The sequence below is a fragment of the Perna viridis genome, chromosome 4 (assembly GCF_037379345.1).
Source record: "Perna viridis isolate PV_CMFRI_1.1 ecotype Kerala chromosome 4, ASM3737934v1, whole genome shotgun sequence".
Classification (NCBI taxonomy): domain Eukaryota; kingdom Metazoa; phylum Mollusca; class Bivalvia; order Mytilida; family Mytilidae; genus Perna; species Perna viridis.
The window spans coordinates 39,745,665-39,770,815 of NC_142448.1; the positions used below are offsets into that span (position 1 = coordinate 39,745,665).

The 25,151-nt window shown below is 32.8% G+C and overlaps 1 protein-coding gene across 8 annotated transcripts in view; it reads right to left on the reverse strand.

Moving 5' to 3' along the window:
* Positions 1-10,218: 10,218 nt before the first annotated feature.
* LOC148620041 (FMRFamide receptor-like) overlaps positions 10,219-25,151 on the reverse strand; it is a 75,052-nt gene continuing 60,119 nt past the window's right edge. For 6 of the 8 annotated variants that reach the window (XM_088580618.1, XM_088580626.1, XM_088580624.1 and 3 more), the window contains exons 2-3: positions 22,056-22,101; positions 10,219-11,944 (exon numbers count right to left, since the gene is read on the reverse strand). In XM_088580618.1, the coding sequence (XP_088436744.1) occupies positions 10,706-11,905 (1,200 nt within the window). In that variant the 5' untranslated portion in view covers positions 11,906-11,944; positions 22,056-22,101 and the 3' untranslated portion in view covers positions 10,219-10,705. Of the gene's footprint in view, positions 11,945-22,055; positions 22,102-23,340; positions 23,813-23,922; positions 23,944-25,151 lie in introns of those variants that run through there. The other 2 variants (XM_088580625.1, XM_088580621.1) reach the window with 2 other exon arrangements.

A 25,151-nucleotide genomic window follows, 5' to 3' on the forward strand; every position in this document is an offset into this window, starting at 1 on the left:
TGTTTGTTCACGTTGCAAAATAGAAATAAATCAATCAGGAAAAGAGTAAGGGTGGCATTGCCTGAATCAGATACCACAGCCGGAGTCGATCAAGTGATAACACAATAAATCATGTGATTTTATAATGCATTGTAACTGACAACCATGCAGTAAATAGGATGGTCGTCAAATTAGTTTTAATTGCTTTTTAATTGACAGGTAAGGTTGATGAGTACTGTGTAAATGCCTTACATTTTTGAGTTCTATAAATTCAACTATAATATTTCGTGCAAGAAAAGTGATACCGTCAACACGAATTCGTATCAATTGAAATCTTAAGGTTTCTGTAATTTTTTTAAACTGTTAAATAATGATATTTCAATTGTCGAAATATTTTTTTCTGGTTTAATGAAGACTATCGACAACTATATCTTTTCTATAGGGTAAACTTCCCAGTCCTCCCAGTCGCCTTTCTCCGAAACTATCCACTCCTCTCATTCTCCATCTCCGTAACTTCCCTCTCCCCCATTCTCCATGCTCCTATTCACCATACCCCATGTTCCATTTCCATGCCGCATTCTCATGCCACATTTTCATTCTACATTCCCATGATGCATTCTCATACCACATTCATATGTCGAGTTCGAATGTCGGTTTAACATTTTTTTATTGTAGATTCCCCTGCACAATGTTCCATCCTTTTTGTCCCATTTTATATTACCAAAGGCTCTGTTGAATGGAAGGTTTACCATCACTTACTGCTTTAAGTTTACACTATAAGTTTCAACATTTAAATATCTATGCAAGAGTAATCAAGGGAACCAAGGTTATAGCGGTAATTAAAAGAATGCAATCCAGGGACAAAGACCAGACATGGAAAACAGACATACACAACAAAGAACATAAAGTAACTAAAATCATACATACAAAGTAACAAAAGCAAATGAGCAACTCGGACTCCATTAAAAACTGGGAGCCGGGGTAGACAAACGAGCAAAGGAAAACTATGATCCGTTGAATAAATCAGTTTTCATGGTGCAGATGGATATGCCATAACGATCCACGAGTTCATGATGAAGACCATAAAATTTCTGTAGTTATGACTTCAATCTTGTAGCAACATAACCCTGTTCCAGAAGCCTATTTGTTAAGAGTTCTAATGCGATACAAAACGTCTGCGTAGTTCTGGCAAGCTCTGGCATATCGTATGAGTTGTGATATGTACAACCCATAAGCAGGTGCTGAAAGGATGTTGCTACAGATGAAAGGAAAGTTGACAATTTTGAATGAAAAGTCATCACGTTTGTCGTAAAGTTTGGTCAATAGTTTTCCTTTACCATTTCTACGTGTAGGTCAAGATATGAGGCTGACTTCACAGTGGCTGTAGTATCCTTTATCTCAAGTTCTTTGGGGTAGATGCAATGTATCAAATCCCCGAAATTAGGATTGTTTAAAGATAATACGTCATCTATATAGCGGAAACTGAGACTAAAGGATCTAGCCAAACGATATTCTTTCTTTCGGATCAGATCAGCCTTAAAGTCAGCCTCATAAGTGTGAAGGAATAGGTCAGCAAGTAAAGGAACTCAATTTGTTCCCATTGGAATGCCGACCGTTTGTTGAAAAACACGACCACCACACTGGGCAAATATGTTGTCGATTAAAAATTCCAGCATTTTGTAAACATCTTCCTCTGTATATTTGGAAGATGATTTTGAATTACTTCTTACAAAGTATGAGGAATCTCTACCAGAACTATATTCTATCTATGTGTACCATCTTTTCGGAAAAACGACGATGTTTAATGTTTTTAAGTCGGGATTTTAACTGAGTATGTGGAATAGAAGTATACAGTGTTGAGAAATCATAAGTTTTCATGCTATAATATTCAGATAATAGTCTTGAAATGATTGTCTCCAAAAGATCTTTCGAATTTTTCAGGATCCACATTGAATTAATACCACTACGGGAGTAACAAGTGTTGTGGTTGGACTGCAGACCCTCTTTGACAGTTGTGAGTATAGAAGTTAAAAGTTCTGAAAGAGGTTTGATGGTACATTTTGCAGATCCAGCTATGAAACGTTGTTTGTATGGATTCTTGTGGAGTTTAGGAATCCAGTACATAGACGGTAAATCACAATCATCGTCCTTGGTAGAGTGAGCAAAAGAGGACAGCACAGATTTATGGTTTTCCACAATCTCTTTTTTGGAGAGTGTGGTAGCAGTATAGGTCTTATCAATGCTATTATTTTCTACGTCTACCTCTGATAACAAACAATGGATGTAAAACGTTTTGCAGACAAAAACAATGTTTTGTGCTTTTCTGCTGTTGCGACAACATACTTGTCATGTATAGTAGACAATGTTTTTGCTACATCGGGGTCTTTGAAAACCGATGTAGCCTTGGCACTCATCGACCTACTTAAAACTTTCATTCGTTTCAAAATAAAAGACCTGACAGCCTTTAACCACTCTTTAACCACTCTGACAGAGAATCGATGTCTTCTTGTTCTCGTTATATCCATTTTCTTGCATAGTCCTCGACGGCATCCATAAGAACTTCAAAGTAATAATTCCAATTTATGGAGCGTGGTTCACGGTACTTGGGACCTTTAGAAAGGATATTACGCAGAGATTCGTTTTCGATGATAGTTAAAGCTCCTGTAACGACATGACCAGAAGGAATATATTTAAGATGGGCATCAATGCACAAAAAAAATCTGGATTTGGAGGATTTGATGTTGAAAATATACTAGATAAAATGGTATTTTAAGTATCCGCCGTTCCACACTTATAAACATAAGTTTTCCATAATTAACCCTTCATCTTTGTGAAAAACATATGATTATCATATGATAACCATGCTATAATCATATGTATACCAAAACATATGATTATCATATGGTGCTCGATTTATATGATAATCATATTGTGCAAACGTTATGATTCTCTTGTGTGGCACATTTGCCTGTGTAAGAGTTGGATATACTTAAATTTTCATCGGGTAAAAATGATTTTCTATGATTGCACAAACATGTACTTATAATCAAAATTTGAAAAAAAGATATCGCACTACGAGACAAAACACAATAAGGAAAAAGGTTTTTAAAGTAAGCATTTGCTTATAAATAAATATTTATATTTCAGAATGACAATATTTCGAAAAAGCTTTATTGCTGATTCAGAATAGACCTGATGACATTGCCTGGTCGTCTAATGTTATTTCACCTTAACTTTAAATGTATATGTCTAATGTCGGCGTAAACAAGGAAAATGAGAATATAATTGTAACCTACAGACCAAGCGAAATATGATAAAAAAAGTTGAAGTAGAAAAAAGCATCATCGGCTAGATCTCAGTTAAAATGTTCAATGACCATTACAATAAAATTGATAAAACAAGCAATCAAGTTGTCTAGGACAAAAATATTCCAATGAAATTGACAATAAAAGAGTCTGCAATTTTTATCATCCAGCTCCATACGTGTTATTTGCCCATGAAATAATTGTAGGACTTAACCTTTTCTCCGAATTCACCATTACGTAATCCTTCCAATCTGATTCTGTGTAATTAGAAATGTTTGATGTAGAAGAGGGCATGACGACCATGATATTCAATTTATTCGGTAATAGTCCAAACTTTTTCAATAGGCGTAATCGGTTCAATGACTCAGAACGCTTGTCTGCATTCAATCACTACATGAAATGTCTTTGCTTCATCATTTGAAAGCAAGAGCATACTCACGATTGTCTGCTTTCAATCACACCATATGACCCAAGAACCTTTTCGTCTGGTGAGTTTTAACTTCGATACCTTCGTGTACCTTATATGCATTTGATCTACTCAGTCATTCAGTAATATGCCAATACGACTACAGTAATTGTGATTCATTTGAATTTCAAGATCTTTTAAGATCCAAAATATGTCCAAAGTTCCAAATAACCGTTACTATTTTGTAACTTCAGTTTATAAATTGCCAAGTTACATATTTGCCCAATAGTAAGTTTTAATTTTTAACTAATATGAGGCATATTTAAACTACTGATATTAAAAATATATTAATCATGTCTTTTACAGTTTTACATCAGGTAGGGCTTTTTTTTATATCACAAAACTGTTCCGAAACTCAAAGATGTGAGCCATAAACAGATAAAAACTTCGTTTTTGTTAAGATACGAAACTATATAAGAACCTTACGCAGTATTATTGGTTAACGATCTGTCAGACTGAAATTGAGTTCTCTGTGCTGCTAAGGTTAAATTCGTATTAATTACCGTTATGCGAACTTCATACTCTATTAAGATGTTAGAATAATAATAATAATAAAACTGCAATCAGAACAATGCATTATTTTGATTCAATACGTTTTGTCAGACATATTTTTTTTCTAAAACGATTTGTGTACTTGGAATTAACAAATACCTTTTTGTATTAAAAATAGGGTGTCAAAGAGCATGCTTTATATAAACTTTCGCGAAGAAAAGTCTGTTGTTCTACCCAAAACCTTATTATGCAAAAGAATATGTTAGACATGCTTACCGACTACCACGAAGATAACACGAAAGGGTACTAAAATCACCCCTTTAACGCAGTTAAACAGTCAAATGCAATGTCAGATTAACGGGAGGGGTGGATTGGGGGTGGGGGAAGTCCAGGATAGCTGGCACGTGTCCCCAGCAAACAAGTCAAATTTTGTTTTTTTTTTAAATTGAGGCTTTTACCTTTTAGGCGAATAACATTTTATTGGACCATTTTCAAGCAATAATGGACCATTATAGTAAACGACATGAACAAGATTACAGAGGTCTTCAAAACTCCAACATCATAGAATAGGTTTGTTTGAATAAAAATTTATATTGATAATGATGTAAGGGACAGCTTTATAGCCAGTTGCCTATAGTACCTACTGAACAGTTTGGTGAATATTTTTTTAGCGAAAACGTCTCAATATTGGCAGTTCTGTAGTGGATCCTCATACACTGCTACAAGGTACTAATTACATAAGAACTGTAACCTTTTCTAAATTTTCTAGATGTAATGGAAAATACCACATAATGTGTCGATGTAGCATAAACGAAGTACCAATACCTACAGAGTTAGGGAATTCCTTCTCTTTTAAAGAAATATTAAGAAAATCATTGCAAATAAGAAATAGAAATCGTGGCAAAACTTTGAAAGAGTAATCAAGGGACAAAAGATTTTAAGCGTGGATTAGATGCAAAGATAGGGTAGCCGCCCTCTGCTTTTCTAGAAACACCACTAAATGCAACACAACGACGAATAATTACCTTCTTGCACTTACCCTGAAGAGTGTAAGGTTTGGTATGAAAGGATGTACATTGTACGACTAAATATCTCCTATACATGCTTGATCGGGTGAACAAGCAGGCCTAGTAATATTGTTAACCACAAGAAGTCATTCACAGTGTGGCCTCGAAGTGGTGTTTGCATTATCGCCCTGAAAGATTGCTTGAGGTCCAATTTGATGCAGAAAAATTAAAAATTTCGTTAATGTAGTGGTGCTGTAAATTTAAGATTACCATTAATAAAAAACATATTGAAGTAAAGCTGAATTGTGCGGTTGACAGTAATGCCCTCCCAAACAATGACAGACCTGCCTTCAAAGCTATCGTGATTTCTCACATTAAAACTTCATCCCAACACAAATGAAGTCGATTCAATTTTAAGCGTAGTATTTCACTACAACTGGATAGGGCCACACACAAAACAGGATATCTAGACTTCGATTTGCAGCACGTACCCGATTTCGAATAGTTTGTTTGTCCACTTACACGTAAGTAAATCCATCTCAAGGCTATTTCTTTTATCCATACATTTTTCAGTTTGTTTAAAAAAACAAATGCATTCTTGAATTATTAATGAGTTAAATAGTTTGGTTTCATGAAGTTAATTGTATGTAAGCTAATCATAGTTTCACCTGAAATTCTGATATTTGTAACTGACTGACATATGAAAGATGTATAAGCAAATGGGAGTTTAATGCGTGTAGTTCAGTTTTTACATTGTATGGTTTGATATTACTATTTTTAATCGTTTATATCAGAGGACGCTTACCCAACCGGTGCATCTGATCCATGCTACTAGTTTTGCAAAAAAATTACCTTATTGACTTTAGAAAAAGCTATATATGCTGCGATCATATCTGAGTCACTCCCGGTTTTTGTGGGAGTTCATTTTGCTAGTGCTTTTTAGTCTGTATTCCTTATTTTCTCATTTATTCAGTTTGATATATTGTGTATGCAGATTGCCTTTGCTTCATCACGTTCAGGCTACTGTGAAAGTACTATTGTTCGTGGGGTACCAATTTTCGTGGTTTTCGTGGGTAGACCAAACCACGAAATTTGTTTCCAAACAAAATGGTGATTTTCATTGACGTGAAAACCTCAAAAACTTGTGTTTCTTCCCTAATCCTCGAAAATTGGTATCCACGAATTGAAGTACTTTCACAGTATTTACTTGGATTTTGATGTATCTGAATTGTCCCATTATCGACGTTTGGGTTTTTTTGTAACAATATTTGGATGAAAGAATAATCAAGAGAACCAAGGTTATAGCGGTATTCAAAAGAATGTAATCCAGGGACAAAGACCAGACATGGAAAAAAGACATACACAACAAAGAACATAAAGTAACTAAAATCATACATACAAAGTAACAAAAGCAATAAGCAACTCGGACTCCACTAAAAACTGGGAGCATGGAGCAGGTGCACCGGTAAGGTAAGCGCCCTCTGCTTTTCTAAAACCACCTGCCGCGTTGCTGATAAAAAGTCAATTACCGGGTAGACGAAAGAGGAAAGGGAAACTATGACACGTTGAACAAATCAGTTTTCATGACGCAGATGGATTCACCGTAACGATCCAAGAGTTCATGATGACAACCATTCGGACAGAAGCTGTTCGAAGCGTGGGAGGGAGCAGGGAGGATCTGCTAATCTAGGATGTAAACATATATTTGATTTTTGGAAATTCATTTTGAATTAAGCCCACTAATTTCAATTTGAAGCCTTAAGTTTCTACCAACATAATTTTGTCCTCTTCCATAGTATAGAACGTGTCATGACCTAAGTGCCCAATATGGAGTGCACGTTTCCAATATGACATCCATCTGTCATAGATATCCACACTCTTGTACCGAACTTGACCTTCACCGAGAAGCATGACTGATGTCTTCCCGCCAAGCTCAGTTCGAAGCGTAGCCGGGAGCAGGGAGGGTCTGCTAATCTAGGAGCTCCTGAATTCGTACCCAATTTTAGTGGGTTTTATTGTATTCAGTTTATGTGTATACATTTTCAGTGTTTTGTGTTGAATGAATTGTTTTTTCCCTGTTGCCTATATTGTACACAATGATTGCTTCTCTTGTTAACTTTGTTGTTTCCATTTCTTCGAATATTGTTCCTGAAAAGTGTACTGTAAACGTAATAATTTCATGGTTGCAAATTTTTGCGGTTTCTGTAAAGGCGACATATTCATGGATATCATTTTTTGTAATTTCAAAAAATAATGAGCGTCATGTAGTGTTAAAAGTCAAATTCGTGGGATTTTTTTCGCGCTTTATTGTTCATGGCGAAAATAGCGAAAATTAGTATACCGTGAACACTAATGCTTTACTGTACATCTTTTTACAAGTAGAAATGTATCATAATTTCAAGCTTATTTCATACACAGTTCTACTTTTGAAAATTGAAAAATACATAGGATCGTTTACTTGCATTATTGATACTCAAGTGTTTGGAAATGATGCACAAAAATGACATGTTCACAAATTGACGCAATCATTGATTGTTCATTCTTTTCGCCCTTACTGAACTGAAATACTTTTGCTATACTTTCCGCCTGAACTGTAAATTTCTATAATATATGACATTGAAGAAGTATAAATCTGTAAAAAATCGTGGTATTAATTCATAAACAGAAAGACATTGCGTAATAAACTCCCACTAGAGCAAAAATTATATCAAGTAAATATGGTGCAAATAGGATTAATATTGTAAAAAGTGTCTGCTACTCATCTGATTGTCAATTTATATATTTTCTGAGGTAAATTGTAGCCTAACGAAAACAAGATTTCTTGTCTGAAGACCATTTACAAGATTAAAGGATGAAGTGGGCGATTACAAAACCTTTAAAATATATTACTTTTGTTTTAAGACCAAGCCTCTGCATTAAATTGAATGAATACATGAATTAAAAAAACTTCATTTAATAAGAAAGAGTTTTTTTTCGTAACAGTTTTAAGTCCATTTAGGTCTAGAATTTAAACTTCACTGTCATATCTGAATATCAAGTCGACTTCGCACTATGTTCATCTGATTGGTCTTTTTTACAGTGCTAAGTTTTTTTTTGCTTTGCCACTGTAATTCATTTCAATTTCCAAAAGCAGTTCGTCCCAGTTAAACCATAGATCCTTTTCCTGTTTCGTCTCGTACCATATTCATTCTGTCAACTTTCAGTTTTTGTGAACGCAGCTGAACCAGTAAAAGGAGGTTCTATATTCAAATGCTGTTCTAGACCTTGTTTTTGGTCTTAGCTTTAATATTGTCTCAAAGAACATATGTAAATTTCACAAAATTTTCCCTAAAGTAACACCAGTGAAAATGCTAGACATAGTCTCACATTAATCCGCAGGGAAGTATATCGGTTTAACGACAAATGTATCCAATTTATTCTCCAAACTTTTCGTCTAACTACTAGTAGTAATTTGTTTTGATACAGTGAAACCTGTCCACACCAAACCCCATTTTGACAGCGTTTCATAGTTTTCCTTTCCTCTTTCGCCTACTCCGGACTTGACTCGGCGGGTGTTTTTTTTAGAAAAAAACAGACAATGCTTACCCTACCGGTGCACCTGGTCCATGCTCCCAGTTTAAAGTGAAGTCCGAGTTGCTCATTTACTTCTGTTACTTTGTATGTATTATTTTAGTTACTTTATGTTCTTTGTTGTGATTGTAAGTTTTCCATTACATTCTTGATTTCCTTGATTACTCTTGTCTTTAAATTGGTTCGGTTCACAAAGGTGTTCGATCTTCCAAGTTTAAAAATAAATTTAAATTTAAGAGACTTTAAAAGGAGTCTGTTTAAGACAGATTTACAGGTTTTCATTGTACTTAGTGCCCCGTGCAGGTCCGGGTGTCAAAAGAATAGGCCTGCAGCAGCGCTAAACTTGTCGTAAAAGGCGACTAAATAGTGCTCAGAAACCTAGCCGGGCTAGGCCGCTCTGCCCACAGAGCAACTGGGTTTTGTGCCCCAGGTGGTGGAATGGGGTACCCCTGGTGTGTTACATGCTGGGGTCGTCAGGCTATAATACGTAAAACCTGACCGCAAACCATAGTGGTGCACCATATTGGGAAAGATGCCACGTTCCTCGCACGTTAAAAAAACCCTTCTGTAGTATTCTCCCGGAGTAGGAACTATAGTGCTCCGCCACAGGAGGCTAAATTGCCCGACCCTACCCATCTCTCCCTATTTCCAGTGGCAATCAAATGACCCCGTTGTCCTTGTGTCCCATTCCATTTTTCATTTCATCATCATTTCATGTTTATTTTATCCACTTCATGTTCATTGCCTGAATATAGCTGAAATATTGCTGCTGGGCGTTAAACCAAAACAAACAAACAAGCAATGAAATTAGTACTGAAAGTCAAACAGCCTGAAAATAATCCGGTGAAACTTTCATCTATGTAGTTCATAAAATTCACTTTCGATATTGAAAAATTGACATTTGTTCAATTCAATCAGATTTAAAATGTATAAAAAACCAGAAAACAGAAAAAAAAAGCTTCATCGTTTTTTTGACGACTTAAACTTTCAAAGAATTCCTATGGAGCTCCGACAAATGAAAAGAAAATTTGGTACTTTTCTGGTCTAATACTCAGGTCAACCATTCAACCTCATTTTTTCTAAATTTTCTTTTTGTGTTTCTTCAGACACACCAGTATGATTTGTACTGGTATTTGTGAGTTCATATCCACCAACAGTGCCTCGTCTTGAGGTAGACGCCCTGGATATTTTCTTGTAAATTATTTTCAAACTAGATAGGCAAGGTAGACTGATTCTAGGAGGAACATATTATTATCACATATTTGAATAAACGAAAAAAAAGAAAATAACAATAGTAACACGAAATGTCCAAATAAGGACTGGTATACTAGCCCTAGTGTCATTATATGTTTAACTCAACCACGTTTGTTTATCGACATGCGTATGATTAACACATAAATCATTGTTTTGTCATTTATTTCAAATGAAAATGTGATCTTGAAAGACAAGTGTATAATAAATAGTAATGTGTATTCATGAACTAGATAAGTCATTAATGTATCATAAAAAAATCAATTGTCAAAACGCCATTGGTTCAGAAGGGATCATCTTTTGAGTCATCCTTTGGTTTGCAAGTGAAATAATCATGGAAAGTTGTAAAGCTATTTGAAAGAACTTGTATCCTTATACAGAAATCGAATATAATTACAGCAACAACAAGGAAAGATCCTAATTTTCATCGTATGTAGTGTTCATAAATAGACAGAATCTGAGTATAATTTTTTTACGCAATATAATTTGAAAAAAGTAAAAATTAAATACAATGCGACAAAAAAAAAGCAGAATTTTAAAATTAACTTTTTTCAACTACTTAAACTTTAATAGAGTCCAATGAAGCTTCGACAACTGATAAGAAAGTTTGGTAATTTTCTGGTCTAAAACTCAGGTCAACCATTCAACCTCATTTTTTCTAAATTTTCTATTTGTGTTTCTTCAGACACACCAGTATAATTTGTACTGGCATTATTAAGTTCATATCCACCAACAGTACCTCGTCTTGAGGTAGACGCCCTAGAGATTTCTGAAAAAGAGGCTCCACGTATCACTCGGAAGAAAAACTTCTTCAGGATTTTTCGAAATTTCCTTCCAACGGCGGTGTAGATAAGAAAGTTCACGGATGAATTCATTACGAATAGAAAGTTACTTATAGCCAACCACTTAATGATTGAATATTTGTCAAACAGACTATCAAATTGCGCCAGTAATCCTGGGGTCTGACAAAGAATAAATACGACAACAATTAAGACCAAAACTAGGCTAAGGTTAGCCTCGTTGTCCTCTTGGATATTAAGACCAGCTCGACGCCTGCGCATTCGCATCAGTTCATTTATAATAAGTAAATTAAGCACTAGTAATGTACTCAAAGGTATCACATATATCACAAACGCATATAGATATAATAAATAAAATTCGTAAAACCCACTTTGTCCAAACTCCGTTTTGACGAGAAGATAGCAATCCTGCTGCACACCGGGACAGGGATGCTTTACTTTGAATGCAAGACACCGAGGAATGTTGTAAATAATTGAGACAATAGTTATAACAAGTAGTGATATTTTTGTTTTCGTCTTTGAAATAATTTTAGGCGCACGAAACGGATGACAGATTGAAATATAACGCTCAACAGATGTCGACACGGTAATCCAAACATTACACTGTTGTATTGTCATAACTAGGAAGTAAATAGGCGTATAAATGTTTGGATAAATAACATCAATAAAATACTTGAGCTCGGGATGATATAGTGCTATTGAAAATGGCGTGATTGCTACGCATGCGCCAATTATGATTCCGGTATCAGTAAGGACTAGGCCTCTCATGAAAAGAATGGTAGACGAATGCATTTCACGTCTCCATAGCACAACCATTGTCAAGGCATTACCTAAAATTCCAAATATTGACAGTATTGGCAGTAAAATTCCGTTGGACACATACTGAACACGAAAAGCATCCCAGCAATCGGATGCATTAGATGGGCACTGGTCCTGAAGATATCCACCATCATTATATGTAAAATTTACAGCAAAGTTGATTTGATGGACTCCCATTTGGCTGGGAAAATGTTCCGTAAATCCTTTTTCGGCCATTCTTTCCTTTGCTCATTCTATATACTCATCATTAACATTCTAAAACGAAAGAAAGTGAAAAACAACGTTAAGTTCAAGATAAAAGGGACATTCCACAAAGTCTACTGTTCAATAGGACATTTATCGGGTCAAATCGAGACCTTTATTACCATTTATACAAAAATATCTCCTGTAAGAATTGATGTTTTATCTCTTGTCTTGTCTTGTCTTGTCTTGTCTCGGTCTCTATCTATTTTCAGTGATGGACAACAATAGTTTTCATCTAAAATAACTTCTTTAAGATAATTGAGGATATGCATTCTTTGATTAGTTTGATATACACTATGGAAAACATAAATAAATAAATAAATAAATAAATGAATACAGAAAACCTATCTAAAACGAACCCAAAACCTATGTGACATATTATTCAGTCTATCCATATCAGCTTCAAAACGTATGGAACCTGTGACAAAATTAAATATGATTTTCAAGCAAACAAGTTTCCATGGACATTTCAATTCTACATTTTATGTTCAGTTGAAAGAGTAATCAAGGAAACCAAGATTCTAGCTGAAATCAAAAGAATGTAATCCAGGAACAAAGACCAGACATAGAAAGCAAACAGCAAAGACAATAAAGAACAAATATTAACTAAAATAATACATATAAAGTAACAAAAGTAAATGAGCAACTTGGACTCCATGAAAAACTGGGAGGATGAACCAGGTGAAAAATGTTTATGTTTTATGTTTATTCATTTGTACCCAAATCTGCTAGGAACAAAGAATTGTGCGCAAATCTTGCAGGTGGAGTTGAATACATAGTCTGCCCTCGATTAAATGATAATCCTTTGAAATATTCCACTGAACAGTTGACAAGTATATTTAAGTTTTCTATCAAATACCTATAAAATGGTAGAAAGTTTAGATCTTGCTAATCCTAAGGCATTTCATCAAGTAATGGAAATTCAATCAAGGTATGGACAACACTTTTTTTCCTGAATTTTACTATCATATTCGATGTATTAAAGTATGGGGCCAAGAGGAATTGGTCATGGGCGCTTGAAATGATTAAACAGAATACATAAAGCACCACTTGTCAATAAGCAAATATATGTTTAAAGGTAAAATATTACTAGAAATAAAAACATAGGTTAAATAAAACTGTGACATTTATTGAATATAATTCATTTTAAGTAATTACGAGTTGGACATATGGAAAGGGGAAAGCGGAAATTAAACCCAAAGAATACCTGTATACAGGTATGTATAATTGAGTGTTAATCTATTTTATTATCCATGTGCTATACCGACATGTACATCAAATGCATGTAAGTATTAAGAAATCTTTTTTACTCTTTTTCGCGTTGTATTATCATAATACAAAAATAACAATTGTGTGAACATGCTATAGACAATATGGTCAGTTAATAACAAGTTTATTTTTTCAAGGATAGGTCCATAACAAAAGAAAGAAAAGAAACCCACGGCTAGAAATGAAAAGAAGAAAAAATTTGTTTTGATTTTTTATTCATCAGCTCAGTGACCACTATGTGTAATCATCCTGAAGCAATAAGATAATAAAGTAACGGAAATTAATACTATTTTCTCAACCATTTTATAACCTAATTTGGTTCCTAATCGGATCACAGCTGTTATTCGAGCTAGATTGTGTAATATACTTAGAAGCCGATATCCATTATCCCAAAAAGAAGATGGAAAACAATATCAATGTACATTTTGAGGAAATTAAATATTCAAAACACAACAGAATTATCAATGCTTAAGTAACGATACGTTCATTCTGATGCCATATCAGACATGTCATAATAACCACAAATTAGGTATCATTGAATAATTGAATTGTTTTTCATGGTTCACTTGACATTTGATTTATTTCCGGTTTATGACAATGTTATTCACGAGACAGACGTCACGATCGTCTGTTAGATAATTAGATCAGTTTTAATGATCTGAGTTCATTTGTAGTCAATAAAAAACATTTTATAGGGTAACACAATATCAAGTAGGAAAAAAAATAGCATTTATATCTTGTTCAAATATCAGTAAAGTAAGAATATAAACGACAGATTAAAACTACAGTTTCAGTAAATACGTCGAAATAACGAAAGTACATGTTCACTGTTTATAGTAACAGTAATATTAAAACTTCATAATACACATGTTCATGTACATAACAAATCGTGCGCTTCACACACAATTTTTTAGACTTCAGATTTCTAAAAAAAAATGTTTATGACCAAAATTCATCTATTTAAGGGAAGATTGTAAATTAAAACCACTAACCTGAAATCAAAAATTTGCTGGAAGCAAAATAACCGTCAATAAATCGAAGCGCGTACCACTGAATAATTTCTAAAGGTTAATTTTGAATGCCTAAATTTTTTGCACCATCAGCAAAATAGAATGAGATAAGTCCAATTTATGTAATTTCCAACTTGATGATTTTAAGCATATCAAACTTTGGAACTAATGGGACGAAAGAATTATCGTTAAATCAAACAAATGACCTGCAAAATGCGTTCGTTTGCTATTACAGTCTAATAAGAACCGGGATTTATACAGCTTTGCATTACAATATGGCTTTAAATTCTACGATCTAAGTTCGGATTCACGAAAGAGATGTAAATCCAAACACTAAACTAAATAACAGTAACGGTAAAATGCTCTGGAGTTTGGTATATTAATGATGGAAGAAAACTTCAATTCAAGCATAATATATTTGTTTTGGTTCAGGTTCAAGGCCGATTTGCAGAGGTTAAACATAAGATAGACGAGACATCATCATATGTATCAAATATTTGTTTATGCCATTTTAATTCATCTGGTTCATACATGAGTAGCATATATCATGTTCGGTTTATAAAATCTGAAATGAGCAAAAATAAATATCGAAATACCTTTATAGCATCGATCTTTTTCAGCTCTTCTATGAGGTAAACTTCATATCACCTATTCTACATCGCTCATTACTGAATCTCATTGCTTCATGCATTTCCGATCCAAATTAATCAATTCTGGACCCCTACTGCCCAAATCTACGATCATCGCGCTATACATAATCAAAACGGGTTATACATATTACGAATTGAATACATTAATTTATTTTATTTCATACAATGCAATTATCAATAAAATAGAACTGTCTTTATAATAAATATTTGATTAATTAGTTTGGTTTACCATTTAACAAATCCCAAAAGTCCGATTGCCCTAAATCCCATTCGTCATTTCCCATTTTTTTCTATAGAATGAGGAGTTTATTCCATTAAGGTGTTGTAGCTACTAAAATAAACACCACGATGGAAATGCACTTATGTAATATAGAAAAGGGTCTTTGGACGAACTTTTATTAATGACGCCTAATTTGTTTCAATACATGTTTTCTAATTTCGTACTTACAAAAAAGATGAGAACGAGGTCAAATCACACAAGGAAACCGGATATGAGAATTTTCATTTCATTACGTTTCAAATGATAACATTTGCTTTCCTCTCGCATCAATTCTTTTCCATCTATATATCAAACCGATAAATTGAAATTATTTTTAGAAAGAAATAAAGTCATAAAAAAAGTGATATTCTGTGTAAAATTTATGACATCGTGATTTGAAAAGAGACAGATTTTTTTCCCGAACAGTTTATGGATATTTTTTTGAAAGAATTACTATTCAAACATATTACCTTATATATATATTTTTTGTTATTAAATCTAATTTTTAGAATCACAAGAAAAGTTCATCTGTGCTAATTGATACTTCTCAATCAATCTTCCTCGAAGGCGTTTCCGTAAAATTGTCTGAGGGTGCAGGTGTGAGGGTTATATATGTCAAGATGTGGAGATTCAAATTTTGAAGTTTTATAACATTCAAACTAGTAAATACTCCATCAGTATAGAGTCTCAAAAACAGATATATTAAGGAAATGTTACAAGAAAAAAGAATATAAACTGTGGCATGAATGTGAAATATCTTAATACAAGTTGCATAACACAACTAATACGTGACAAAAATGCATGATGTAAAGTGAAACCTTTGAAATGTTCAAGTAATTGAACATGCTTGTGAAGTGGCATTTATAGCGTTTACTTATTGAATTAGCTAATACTTTGAAAGCATGTACAATGACTTGTTTGAACATGTTTGAGAGTAGAAATAACTTTCATATGATAACAAACATAACAAGGCTAATTATTCTTTTTATCTAAATTGTTTTAATGAATTATTCGAAAACAGATTTATTGAAGACTTCTTAAAAGAAATTATTCCTTTCTTTGTCTTTTGCGCAAGCAAATACAGCAAGTCGGAACAACTGTTGAATCAATGGGTTTCATAATTATCATATCCAGCAAATGCAGGTTTCAAATATAACATTAATAATTGAAAAATAAAACATTTTTTATGTTATTTACGAAAAAGAATAGATTAAGATTTAAAATAGGACCAAAACCCACATTGTTTAACAAGGATAAATGGCATTATTCACATGTTTTATCAATTTTGATATTTATAACTATGTATTTATATTTTTCTAAAATATCTTATTTTTAAAAAATGCCTCATTTCATATTTTCAACTTTTAAAAGATACGTAAATGACTTAACGGTTTTTTAATGGTTGAATAGACCACACTGCAAACATTCAACTTTTATTAGCACACACGAAATCCGTTTCACAAACAGCGTAGTATACAAATTGCATCAATATGAGGTTTGCAGTTTTTCGTAATGAGAAACCCAAAGGTTAAATTAAAAACTATTGGTCTGCAGAGCATACAAACAGTCTCAATTTGTCTGAGTTCAGTATTTGTTGGACCAATAAATGGCAGCATTCATCACTTATTTTCAAACAAACAGTCAACTTAAAACCCCACGCTGGACATTCAATTAAGTTATCACCGTAAGAACTAGTCTCATAAGAATTCGTTAAATATTGACTTCGTATTCAGTTTTATGCATTTGTGATTGAAGAAAAACGTTTATATCACGAGAAGAGATAATTTCCACTTAAAGCCTATATCATGTCAGTTTTATCGATGCCTCCAAATATAACCGCGTTACAAATGTTAATTAAATATATCAAGTCGTGAAATCTGATTCTTTTGTCTGTACCTTGCATGTTAAGTAAAGGCATAGAAAATCGTCTTATCGAATGTCGTATTGACACAATACAAATGACTTTTATCAAAAATACGACATTAAATGTGGTGATTCTATAGCTACAAGACATAAAAAGGTAGATACAAAAAGGCAATCATAGATTATACCTTAACGAATAATAATTTCACTTGAGCTGAGCACATTATACTTAGAATAGTACCAAATATACTTTGTCTTTGCAACCGTAAGAGATATGTTTGAAATATTTAACAACTTTAACAACAATAATTTATCAAGTTAACCTATTAAACTAATATTTTCTTCCCGCTGGGATCGGTTTCTTTTTGATATTAAACCATACCCATTCTTGTTATATTTTGTTGTAAATTGCATTCTTATGGAACAGATTGCTAAGAGAAGTTACCCGATTACTACATAATTAAAACTTAATATCAATATCCATGAAACATGCATGGGTTTATAGAGTAAAATATTATGAAATAAATGGTCAGTCTTAACGGCTTGTATCAAGTTGGAGCTAAAATAATCTTCGTTCACAGTCTTGATCGTTAAAAACACCCATCTGCTCGTAACATTGTGCATCCGATCGTGATGAATTCAGCGAAACATATAAGAAAATACACAAGCGTCCAAAAATTAGAAACCTGTTTTGATATGATGGTGACAAATCAGAATCAAAACTTAATTACGGTAATATCGTGCCTTGAAACAGGTAGTGCTAGTTTGTGTACCCATGTTTCGTCACTGCACAACAAATCATAAAAGAACGTAAAGACTCATATCATATCCAATTTAGTTATTCAGTGACCAACTACAAATGTTCAATGTAATCGTGGCATTTGTATCTTGCCTCACGATATCGAAGACCTACCATAAATGGCTATTAGGCTGTTAACTAAAATTAACGTTTGAAAAACGTTTCAGAGGTAAAGACTAAATAATAGATTAAATGATGAACGTATATAGAATTCCACATCTTTACTCCTTCTGCAATGAACTTTTAAGAAAGGGGTTAAAGCATATGAGCTCATTAAAAGTTATGTTATCATCTAGATGTTCAATAAATGAAAAAAAATAATAATACAAAATTAAAACGAGTGGATAATGAGAACGCTGCTAAGTATCCAAACCTTATTAATATAACGCCTTTAAAACAGACAAAAGAATAAATGAAGCAAACGAACAAACAAGAACAGGACAAAGGCAAACAAGAAAAAGAACAAAAAAAAACCAAACAAATAAGAAACAAACACAACAAAAAATAAACAATAAAAATAACAAAAAAAAAAACCCAAAAAAAAAACACACATACACAATCAATTCTATTTAGGCACTCACATCACGAAATGTGTATATGAGAGTATGGAGCCAATTGTTTTACTTATCGTTAATTTTGTATCATTTTTACGCTGAATACAGTTTTATTTTTCCAAAGAAAATTTTAGACCTACTTAATTGACCAAGGCTGTATTGTTTTTGAAACACTCCGTTTGCTACCAAAGACTTTCTCGATAAAGTATTAAAGAAGCCCAGTATAAAACATTACTGCTATGACTGATAACATATTTCTCTTTGATTGTATATCAATCACTTTAAATATCCTCTAGATAACAGTAAACAAACACAATGATAACTCTTCATTTACATGTCCCTTCCTTCAATTACTGTATAATTGTTCAATAAACGACACAAATGCGGACCAGATAAGTTTCCGCAGAATCGAAATTGATTCTAATGCCTCAGAGGCGAGAGTTTATCATAATCAGGTGCCAAACTGGGCAATATTGTAATCGAGTAAACCCATTACATTGTTTTGACAAGAATCGCATTAATATCTTAGTTTTAATCATAGGAGTAATAGAAAACAATGAGAACAAACTGTGTCACAATTGCTTTTGCGGTAACGGGATATCGATTAGTTTCTGAAAAATAAGCAGCTGAGATGATTTTAAGGAAGGAACAAATCAGCTTAATGTTATAAGCTGACAACTGAATGGTATCTGTCCTACAATTTGATCATATCTAGCGTTATAATTGAGGAACACAATGACACGACATATTGTAGGCAAATGAACACAGACAGGATTTTCTACTAAATATAATATGCTTTTACTTCTCTTAAAAGGCACTGAGTTCCATGTAAATTAACAGAAAACCATTCAACAAACAAGTCAATCGCTTCAAACAATTTATAGACCATTGCCCTGCGTGAGCACACTGGATAACCGAGTTTGTTTTTTGATTGGGATATTAAGTCCTAAATTAAGAGAGCAATACACCATATCTAACTGAAGTAAATATGTATGAATTGCTATTAAAAGAGATGCACAAACGACAAATCTGATTTAGCCAAGACGTAATTTGGTACGACACATTGTCCATTGACATAAATGATGTGACTATGACATAAATGACCACTATAAGCAAAAACAAGTTTGAAGATGATGAAGGCAAAAAGGATTTTTTTTTTTTCAGGACCACCATACACAAAAAGGATTGTAAAGGAATTTGGCAAAGTTGAATGAAAAACAAAGTCCTAGACAGAATGGAAATGCAAGAAAAAATTATTGACTTCATACAAAATCACACACACACACACACACACACACACACACACACAAAAAGATTGGAAACACACTGCTTTAAGAACTGAGTATACAAGTAGCAGTCTTTCTACAAATCAGACAGAAGGTGATGATTCGTGCATGTCAAAAACCCACCGAATTCAGTTTTATTTCTCGTTCAGAAACAGTTACTGATCACATTACCTTAGTTTTTCATTTGGCTGTTTCGCTTTAGAGATAAAATTTATATAGGCTGTATATGAAATTAGCACTTTGCAAGAGTTATCGTTCTTGATTTGCATTGATTTGGTTGGTTTTAGTGGGAGATAAATGCATAATTTTTCCAGAAGTACAGATATGAATACAAAAAGACTTATATTCCTTAAAAATATAGCATCTTAAGATCGAAAAAAATATTGTTTGTTCCATGGATTTTTTTCTGCACCATGAATCACCTGTACCATAGGCAGTGTCTGAAATTTAAATTGACTGGTACTTAACACTAATTAGCAATCACAACAGAAGCAAAAATGTCTTAAATATATGTATGGTAGAGTCAAAAATATGCTTAGATTATTTTAGCTTTAAAAATAAATGTATTGAACACTGCACTCCAAGATTCCCCAAGTTCTTACCCTCCTTTTTCGTTTTTTTTTTATTTTAAGTTCATGTGGAATATCCAAAAATCAATTTACCCCCTATATTGTTCTTTTTTTATTTCTTGTTCATGCTGATTGAAAAATGACTAAAAATTGCTAAATTGATATCCATAGTTCTTTGTAAAACAATTTTTTACGTATATTGTGCAACATTATATTTGATAGAAAGAGGAGATGATTCACATATCGTAAAAAAACGCCCTTCCAATGTATGACTTTCCCTATTCTTCGTGCAGGACGAGAAATTATCATCAATGTATAATATTTTAAAATAAAATGATTAAAGAGTATCATGAGAATTATTTTTTTCAAGTTAGAATAGGATAAAGACAACAGTAAACCAGATGTGACAAAATTATTATAAATGAATGAAAAAAACCCTTTATATTTCTATTATCAATGCATTTTATTTATTGAGTACTACTTGCATTTGATTCATATAAGTTAGTTTCGATTTTGTGAAAATATATCGAGCATTTCATTCCAATATTTTAAAAATGAACGTTTTCGAATAGGTTTCATGATTCATATTTACAATATGCTACATATGTCTAATGTCCAGCATTGTATTTCAGTTATGGATACGAAGGAAGGGGGGAGTTGGGTATTAGTACCTCCCCTTTTGTTGGAAAATTTTGTTGACTTTGCTGAAAGTTTGCCTTGATCATCTTTCTTCTGAAACCCTTCCTTTTCACAATATAACCTAATACCATTAAACACAAAAAAATGTCGCCATTGATTTAATTCGGTCAATAAGGTTTCTCAAATGACGATTGTCATTTCCTTGAATAAAAAACCTTATAAAACAATGACTTGTTAACAAGGTATGTAAGTGAGATGACACTTCCTTATTTTCCTATTCATTAACTGTTCAAAACCTTTGTCTTCGTTTCGTCCGGTTAGTTTTTTGTAATGTTTAAGGTTTCAGTACTAATTGATAACCCGGAGGAAAACTGCTAACACCAATATCATTGGCTAATTAGTCATCAAATATAAGTACTTGTCAATATGATATGGTTTAAAAAAAGACGTATCGTATCTTATATATATATATACAACGTCTCAGAATATGACGACTCTATTTGCTACACTGGTCCATCGGATCAAATTAATACAGGGAAGATATATAAACGTATAGAAAGGTCTGAAAAATTCCCAACGCTATTAGAACTGTCAAATTTGCGCCCTAGACCACTCAGCGCTGGACTTTGTGCAGGCGGTGTTGCCATAGATGTCACAGCATTACGAATTCGAGTCCCGCGGAGGGAACGACCAAAAAATTTGCATCGCAAATTTGACAGTTCTAACATCGTTGGGAATTTTTCAGACCTATATATATTTATCAAGATACTTTTACAAAATATATTTGATGACCAATTAATACCGTAGATATTGTTACTGATGTGCAAATTCAACTTGTACCACATCGTGAAATTTCGTATTTTGTCTGAACAGTGACAAATGTTTTAACAGAGCACCCCCCCCCTTAAAAACAAATTTGGTTTAGTCTAGTTGTACTGAATATCCCCGTATTTTAGCTAAATTCTTTTTTTTGTCTGAACAGTGAAACGTCTTTTAACAGAGCCACCCCCCCCCCGAACAAAGATTTTATTTAGTCAGGTTATACTGTATTACCCCGTACTTTAAAATATATATCTACATGTTGTTCATAATTATTATAATGACCCATAATTGACCTTGAATGTTAAAGCGCAAAAGACAATCTAGAATCTAACCTTTTATATGTTGACACGGCATTTTACGATTGGTATTGAAATGTCAAAATAAAAATATGGATATGTCTAACCTTTTTAAGTACTATGCTTCCTTTAGGCTGTAGTTAATATCTGAATCTGGAAATAAAAATAGTCACTCAATATTAAATAGGTACAAATATAACAATATGAGATAAGATATTTCTCTACAATGTCATTAAGGAATAATAAATATATTTCATTTCCGTATTAAAATAATAATGTAAGAGTTATATTAGATGACGGCAAATGTCATAGCAGTTTCAAAATATTCTATATTTTGATATGGTTTCATACTTTTTTCAACATACTATTTAGAAGCTTACGTCACTCTTATAACATATCAAATAACGTATATCTAGACTGAGAATAGTATCAACACTGAAATGCCCAATATTTTGAATACATATACCCAGTACTTAGTTATCACAAAAAAATAGTAATTTCTCGTATCAGTAACTCATCAAGACAATGGTATACTCAGCTTTACTTCCAGTGCTTTAACGTTATTTGATTTCAGAAACCTGATCTTTAAGCATTTATATTTTAATCGATGCAAGTAAAATCCCATGGAATGATTGTGAAAACTGTGGTTCGTCATAAATCGTTAATTTGAATTCAAAAGAGTGCTATTTTTGTAAGTCCCACTGAAACCTTTACATGTTTACCGAAAACGTATAGTTACATAGATAGATAAAAAAATGAACACTGCTACGATATTTATAGGTCTAGGGACATTTATTTCCTGTACTAGAACGTCGCATGCAAAATATGCCCCCTACTCTTAGTAAAATAGTAAAAACGTTAGCAGTTCTACTAGTAAAACACCGTGTTTTGGTATACAGTAAAACCTGTCTAATCCGAACCATTAAAAACCCCAAATCCTGTCTACACTAGGTAGTTTTTTCATCCCTCCGTGTCAGTTTATATGTATTTTGAACTCGGATAAACCGAAAAGTCCAAAGAAGTTCGGTTTAGGCCGTTTTGACTGTAACTGTTTAGAGTTACGGAAGCATAATAACCGACAAAACGTCTATATCATAAAGTTAGATACTGTCTTTATATCTGGTTATCAAATAACATATGGACCCTTAAAATGTCAAATTTATTCTGCTTGACGTGAGTACTTGCTCATGCAAACTGTCTTTTTAAAAAGGATATTATGAGTTTACTTTAAAATAGTTTGTAGGCGGTACCAAAACATAAACTTAAAGTAAACATTTTAATTTATTTCAAATAAATCAAAGGAAAAGAGCATAAATAAATAAATAAATAAACAAATAAAATGACAAAAAATTATTATAAATTAAATCAAATTCACAAGAAACAACTACTTACCATTTTGAAAAAAAAGCAATCAATGTTCATACAATGATTGTATTATTAAAACTTTTCCAGTAATAAACAAAGAACGAAAAATACTATATTTGTGTGAAAAATCTTTCTGCAGAAGGTAAATTCGAAACGTTACACACTATCATGACTAATTCCTAATCACTTCAAAGTTTCTAATACAATGTTGATAATCTAACTTCTTTAACTTCGTATGTCTATATCCAAACTCTCCACTTCACCGAGTGAAAATAAGTTCTATTTCAAGCCTTTACTATTAATACTATAAAGAATTTTCCGATATCACTGATACCCAATCAATGATAGGAAACCATTTCCACAGATCATACTTTTCTATATCGAAGATGCTTAATAATAATAATGAAAATCCACAACCATTTGTCTAAGAAGCGACGACATCACTAATGAACACTAGATTGAAATATTATACAGACTTTATCAAACTATTGTTTTTTCTTCCTAATTGATACTAGTTAATAATTAACCTTTTTAAATTTACACGTGATAATTAATTGTAATCATACTTCAACATAGCATTTGATTGATAGCTCATTGCAATCTGATTACCTTATCGTAATATTGCAATCTAAACATGTCTATACCGTGTACATGGACACCACCACCAAGAATCAAGATGTCAACCTTGTAATTCAAATATATGATCAAGCAAATATTCACCTCAGTGCAAAAGATCTTACGAATTGTACAGCATCTATCGGAAGTTGTGAAATTAAGATTGAAGCACCTCAAGTGGCTTCAACGATAAACGTTTACGATTTATCATAGTATGAGAAGCACTTTGTAATTACTACACTCCACCAAAGAGGTTCCTAGGCGAACAAGTAATAAATTGAAGAGGTATGAAGTTTTCTTGTCTAAAGACGGATAAAAAATAGGATGAAAACAGTGCTTGTAAAAAACGACGAGCATTTTTTGTTGTTTGAGACAAATAAACACAATATCAGCCCAACTGAGATGTGGGACGAAGAAGATTCTAATTTTAAACTTTCGCATTTGAATGAAAATAAAGCTTTTTTATATTTAAAGAGAAATAGTGTGCAGATTCATTTTTTAATCGGAATGAAATCAAAGGAATTATCGGTCATACCTTTAAAACAGAATATAGAATGCAGATAGAACGTAGTAAACGGACAAAAAAAAAAAAAAAAAAAAAAAAAAAGAAAAGAAAAAAAAAGGAATGACAAACGGCAAGAAAAAGGATTTGAATATGCAAATATTTAAAGTAAATAAAGATCACAATCTTGACAACGTAAACTGGAAGCACTTTAGTAACATATCACTCATCCAAAGAGGTTCGTAGCCAAACATGTAATAAACTGAAGAGTGATGAAGATTTGTTGTCTGAAGTTAAGGTTTTTAAAAAAGAAAATTGCGATGAAAACAGTGAACATTAAGATGAGAAGTGCTTTATTGGTTTTTTGAAACGGTATATATCAACCAAACTGAAATAAAACGATGATGAAAATGTCTGCAGTTCTTTTCAGTATTGGTTTACATATGAATCATACAGAGAACAGTACATTAAGTCCATATTTTGCCAATTTTATTAGTAGTTCGGTAATTACTAAACGCTAGGCAATAGTCAAAGGAAAAGTAAAAAAAAAGTCCGTATAACCAATGGCAATATCAAGGTAATGTCGGAGAGCTGAAAAACAAACGCAATGGTCCTGACTTGGTACAAGCATTTCCGATGAAAGGATAAAACCAGATTTTATAGCGCTAAAGTTTCCGATTCTTTAATCAAGTCCGATATATTACAATACTAAAGGGAATGT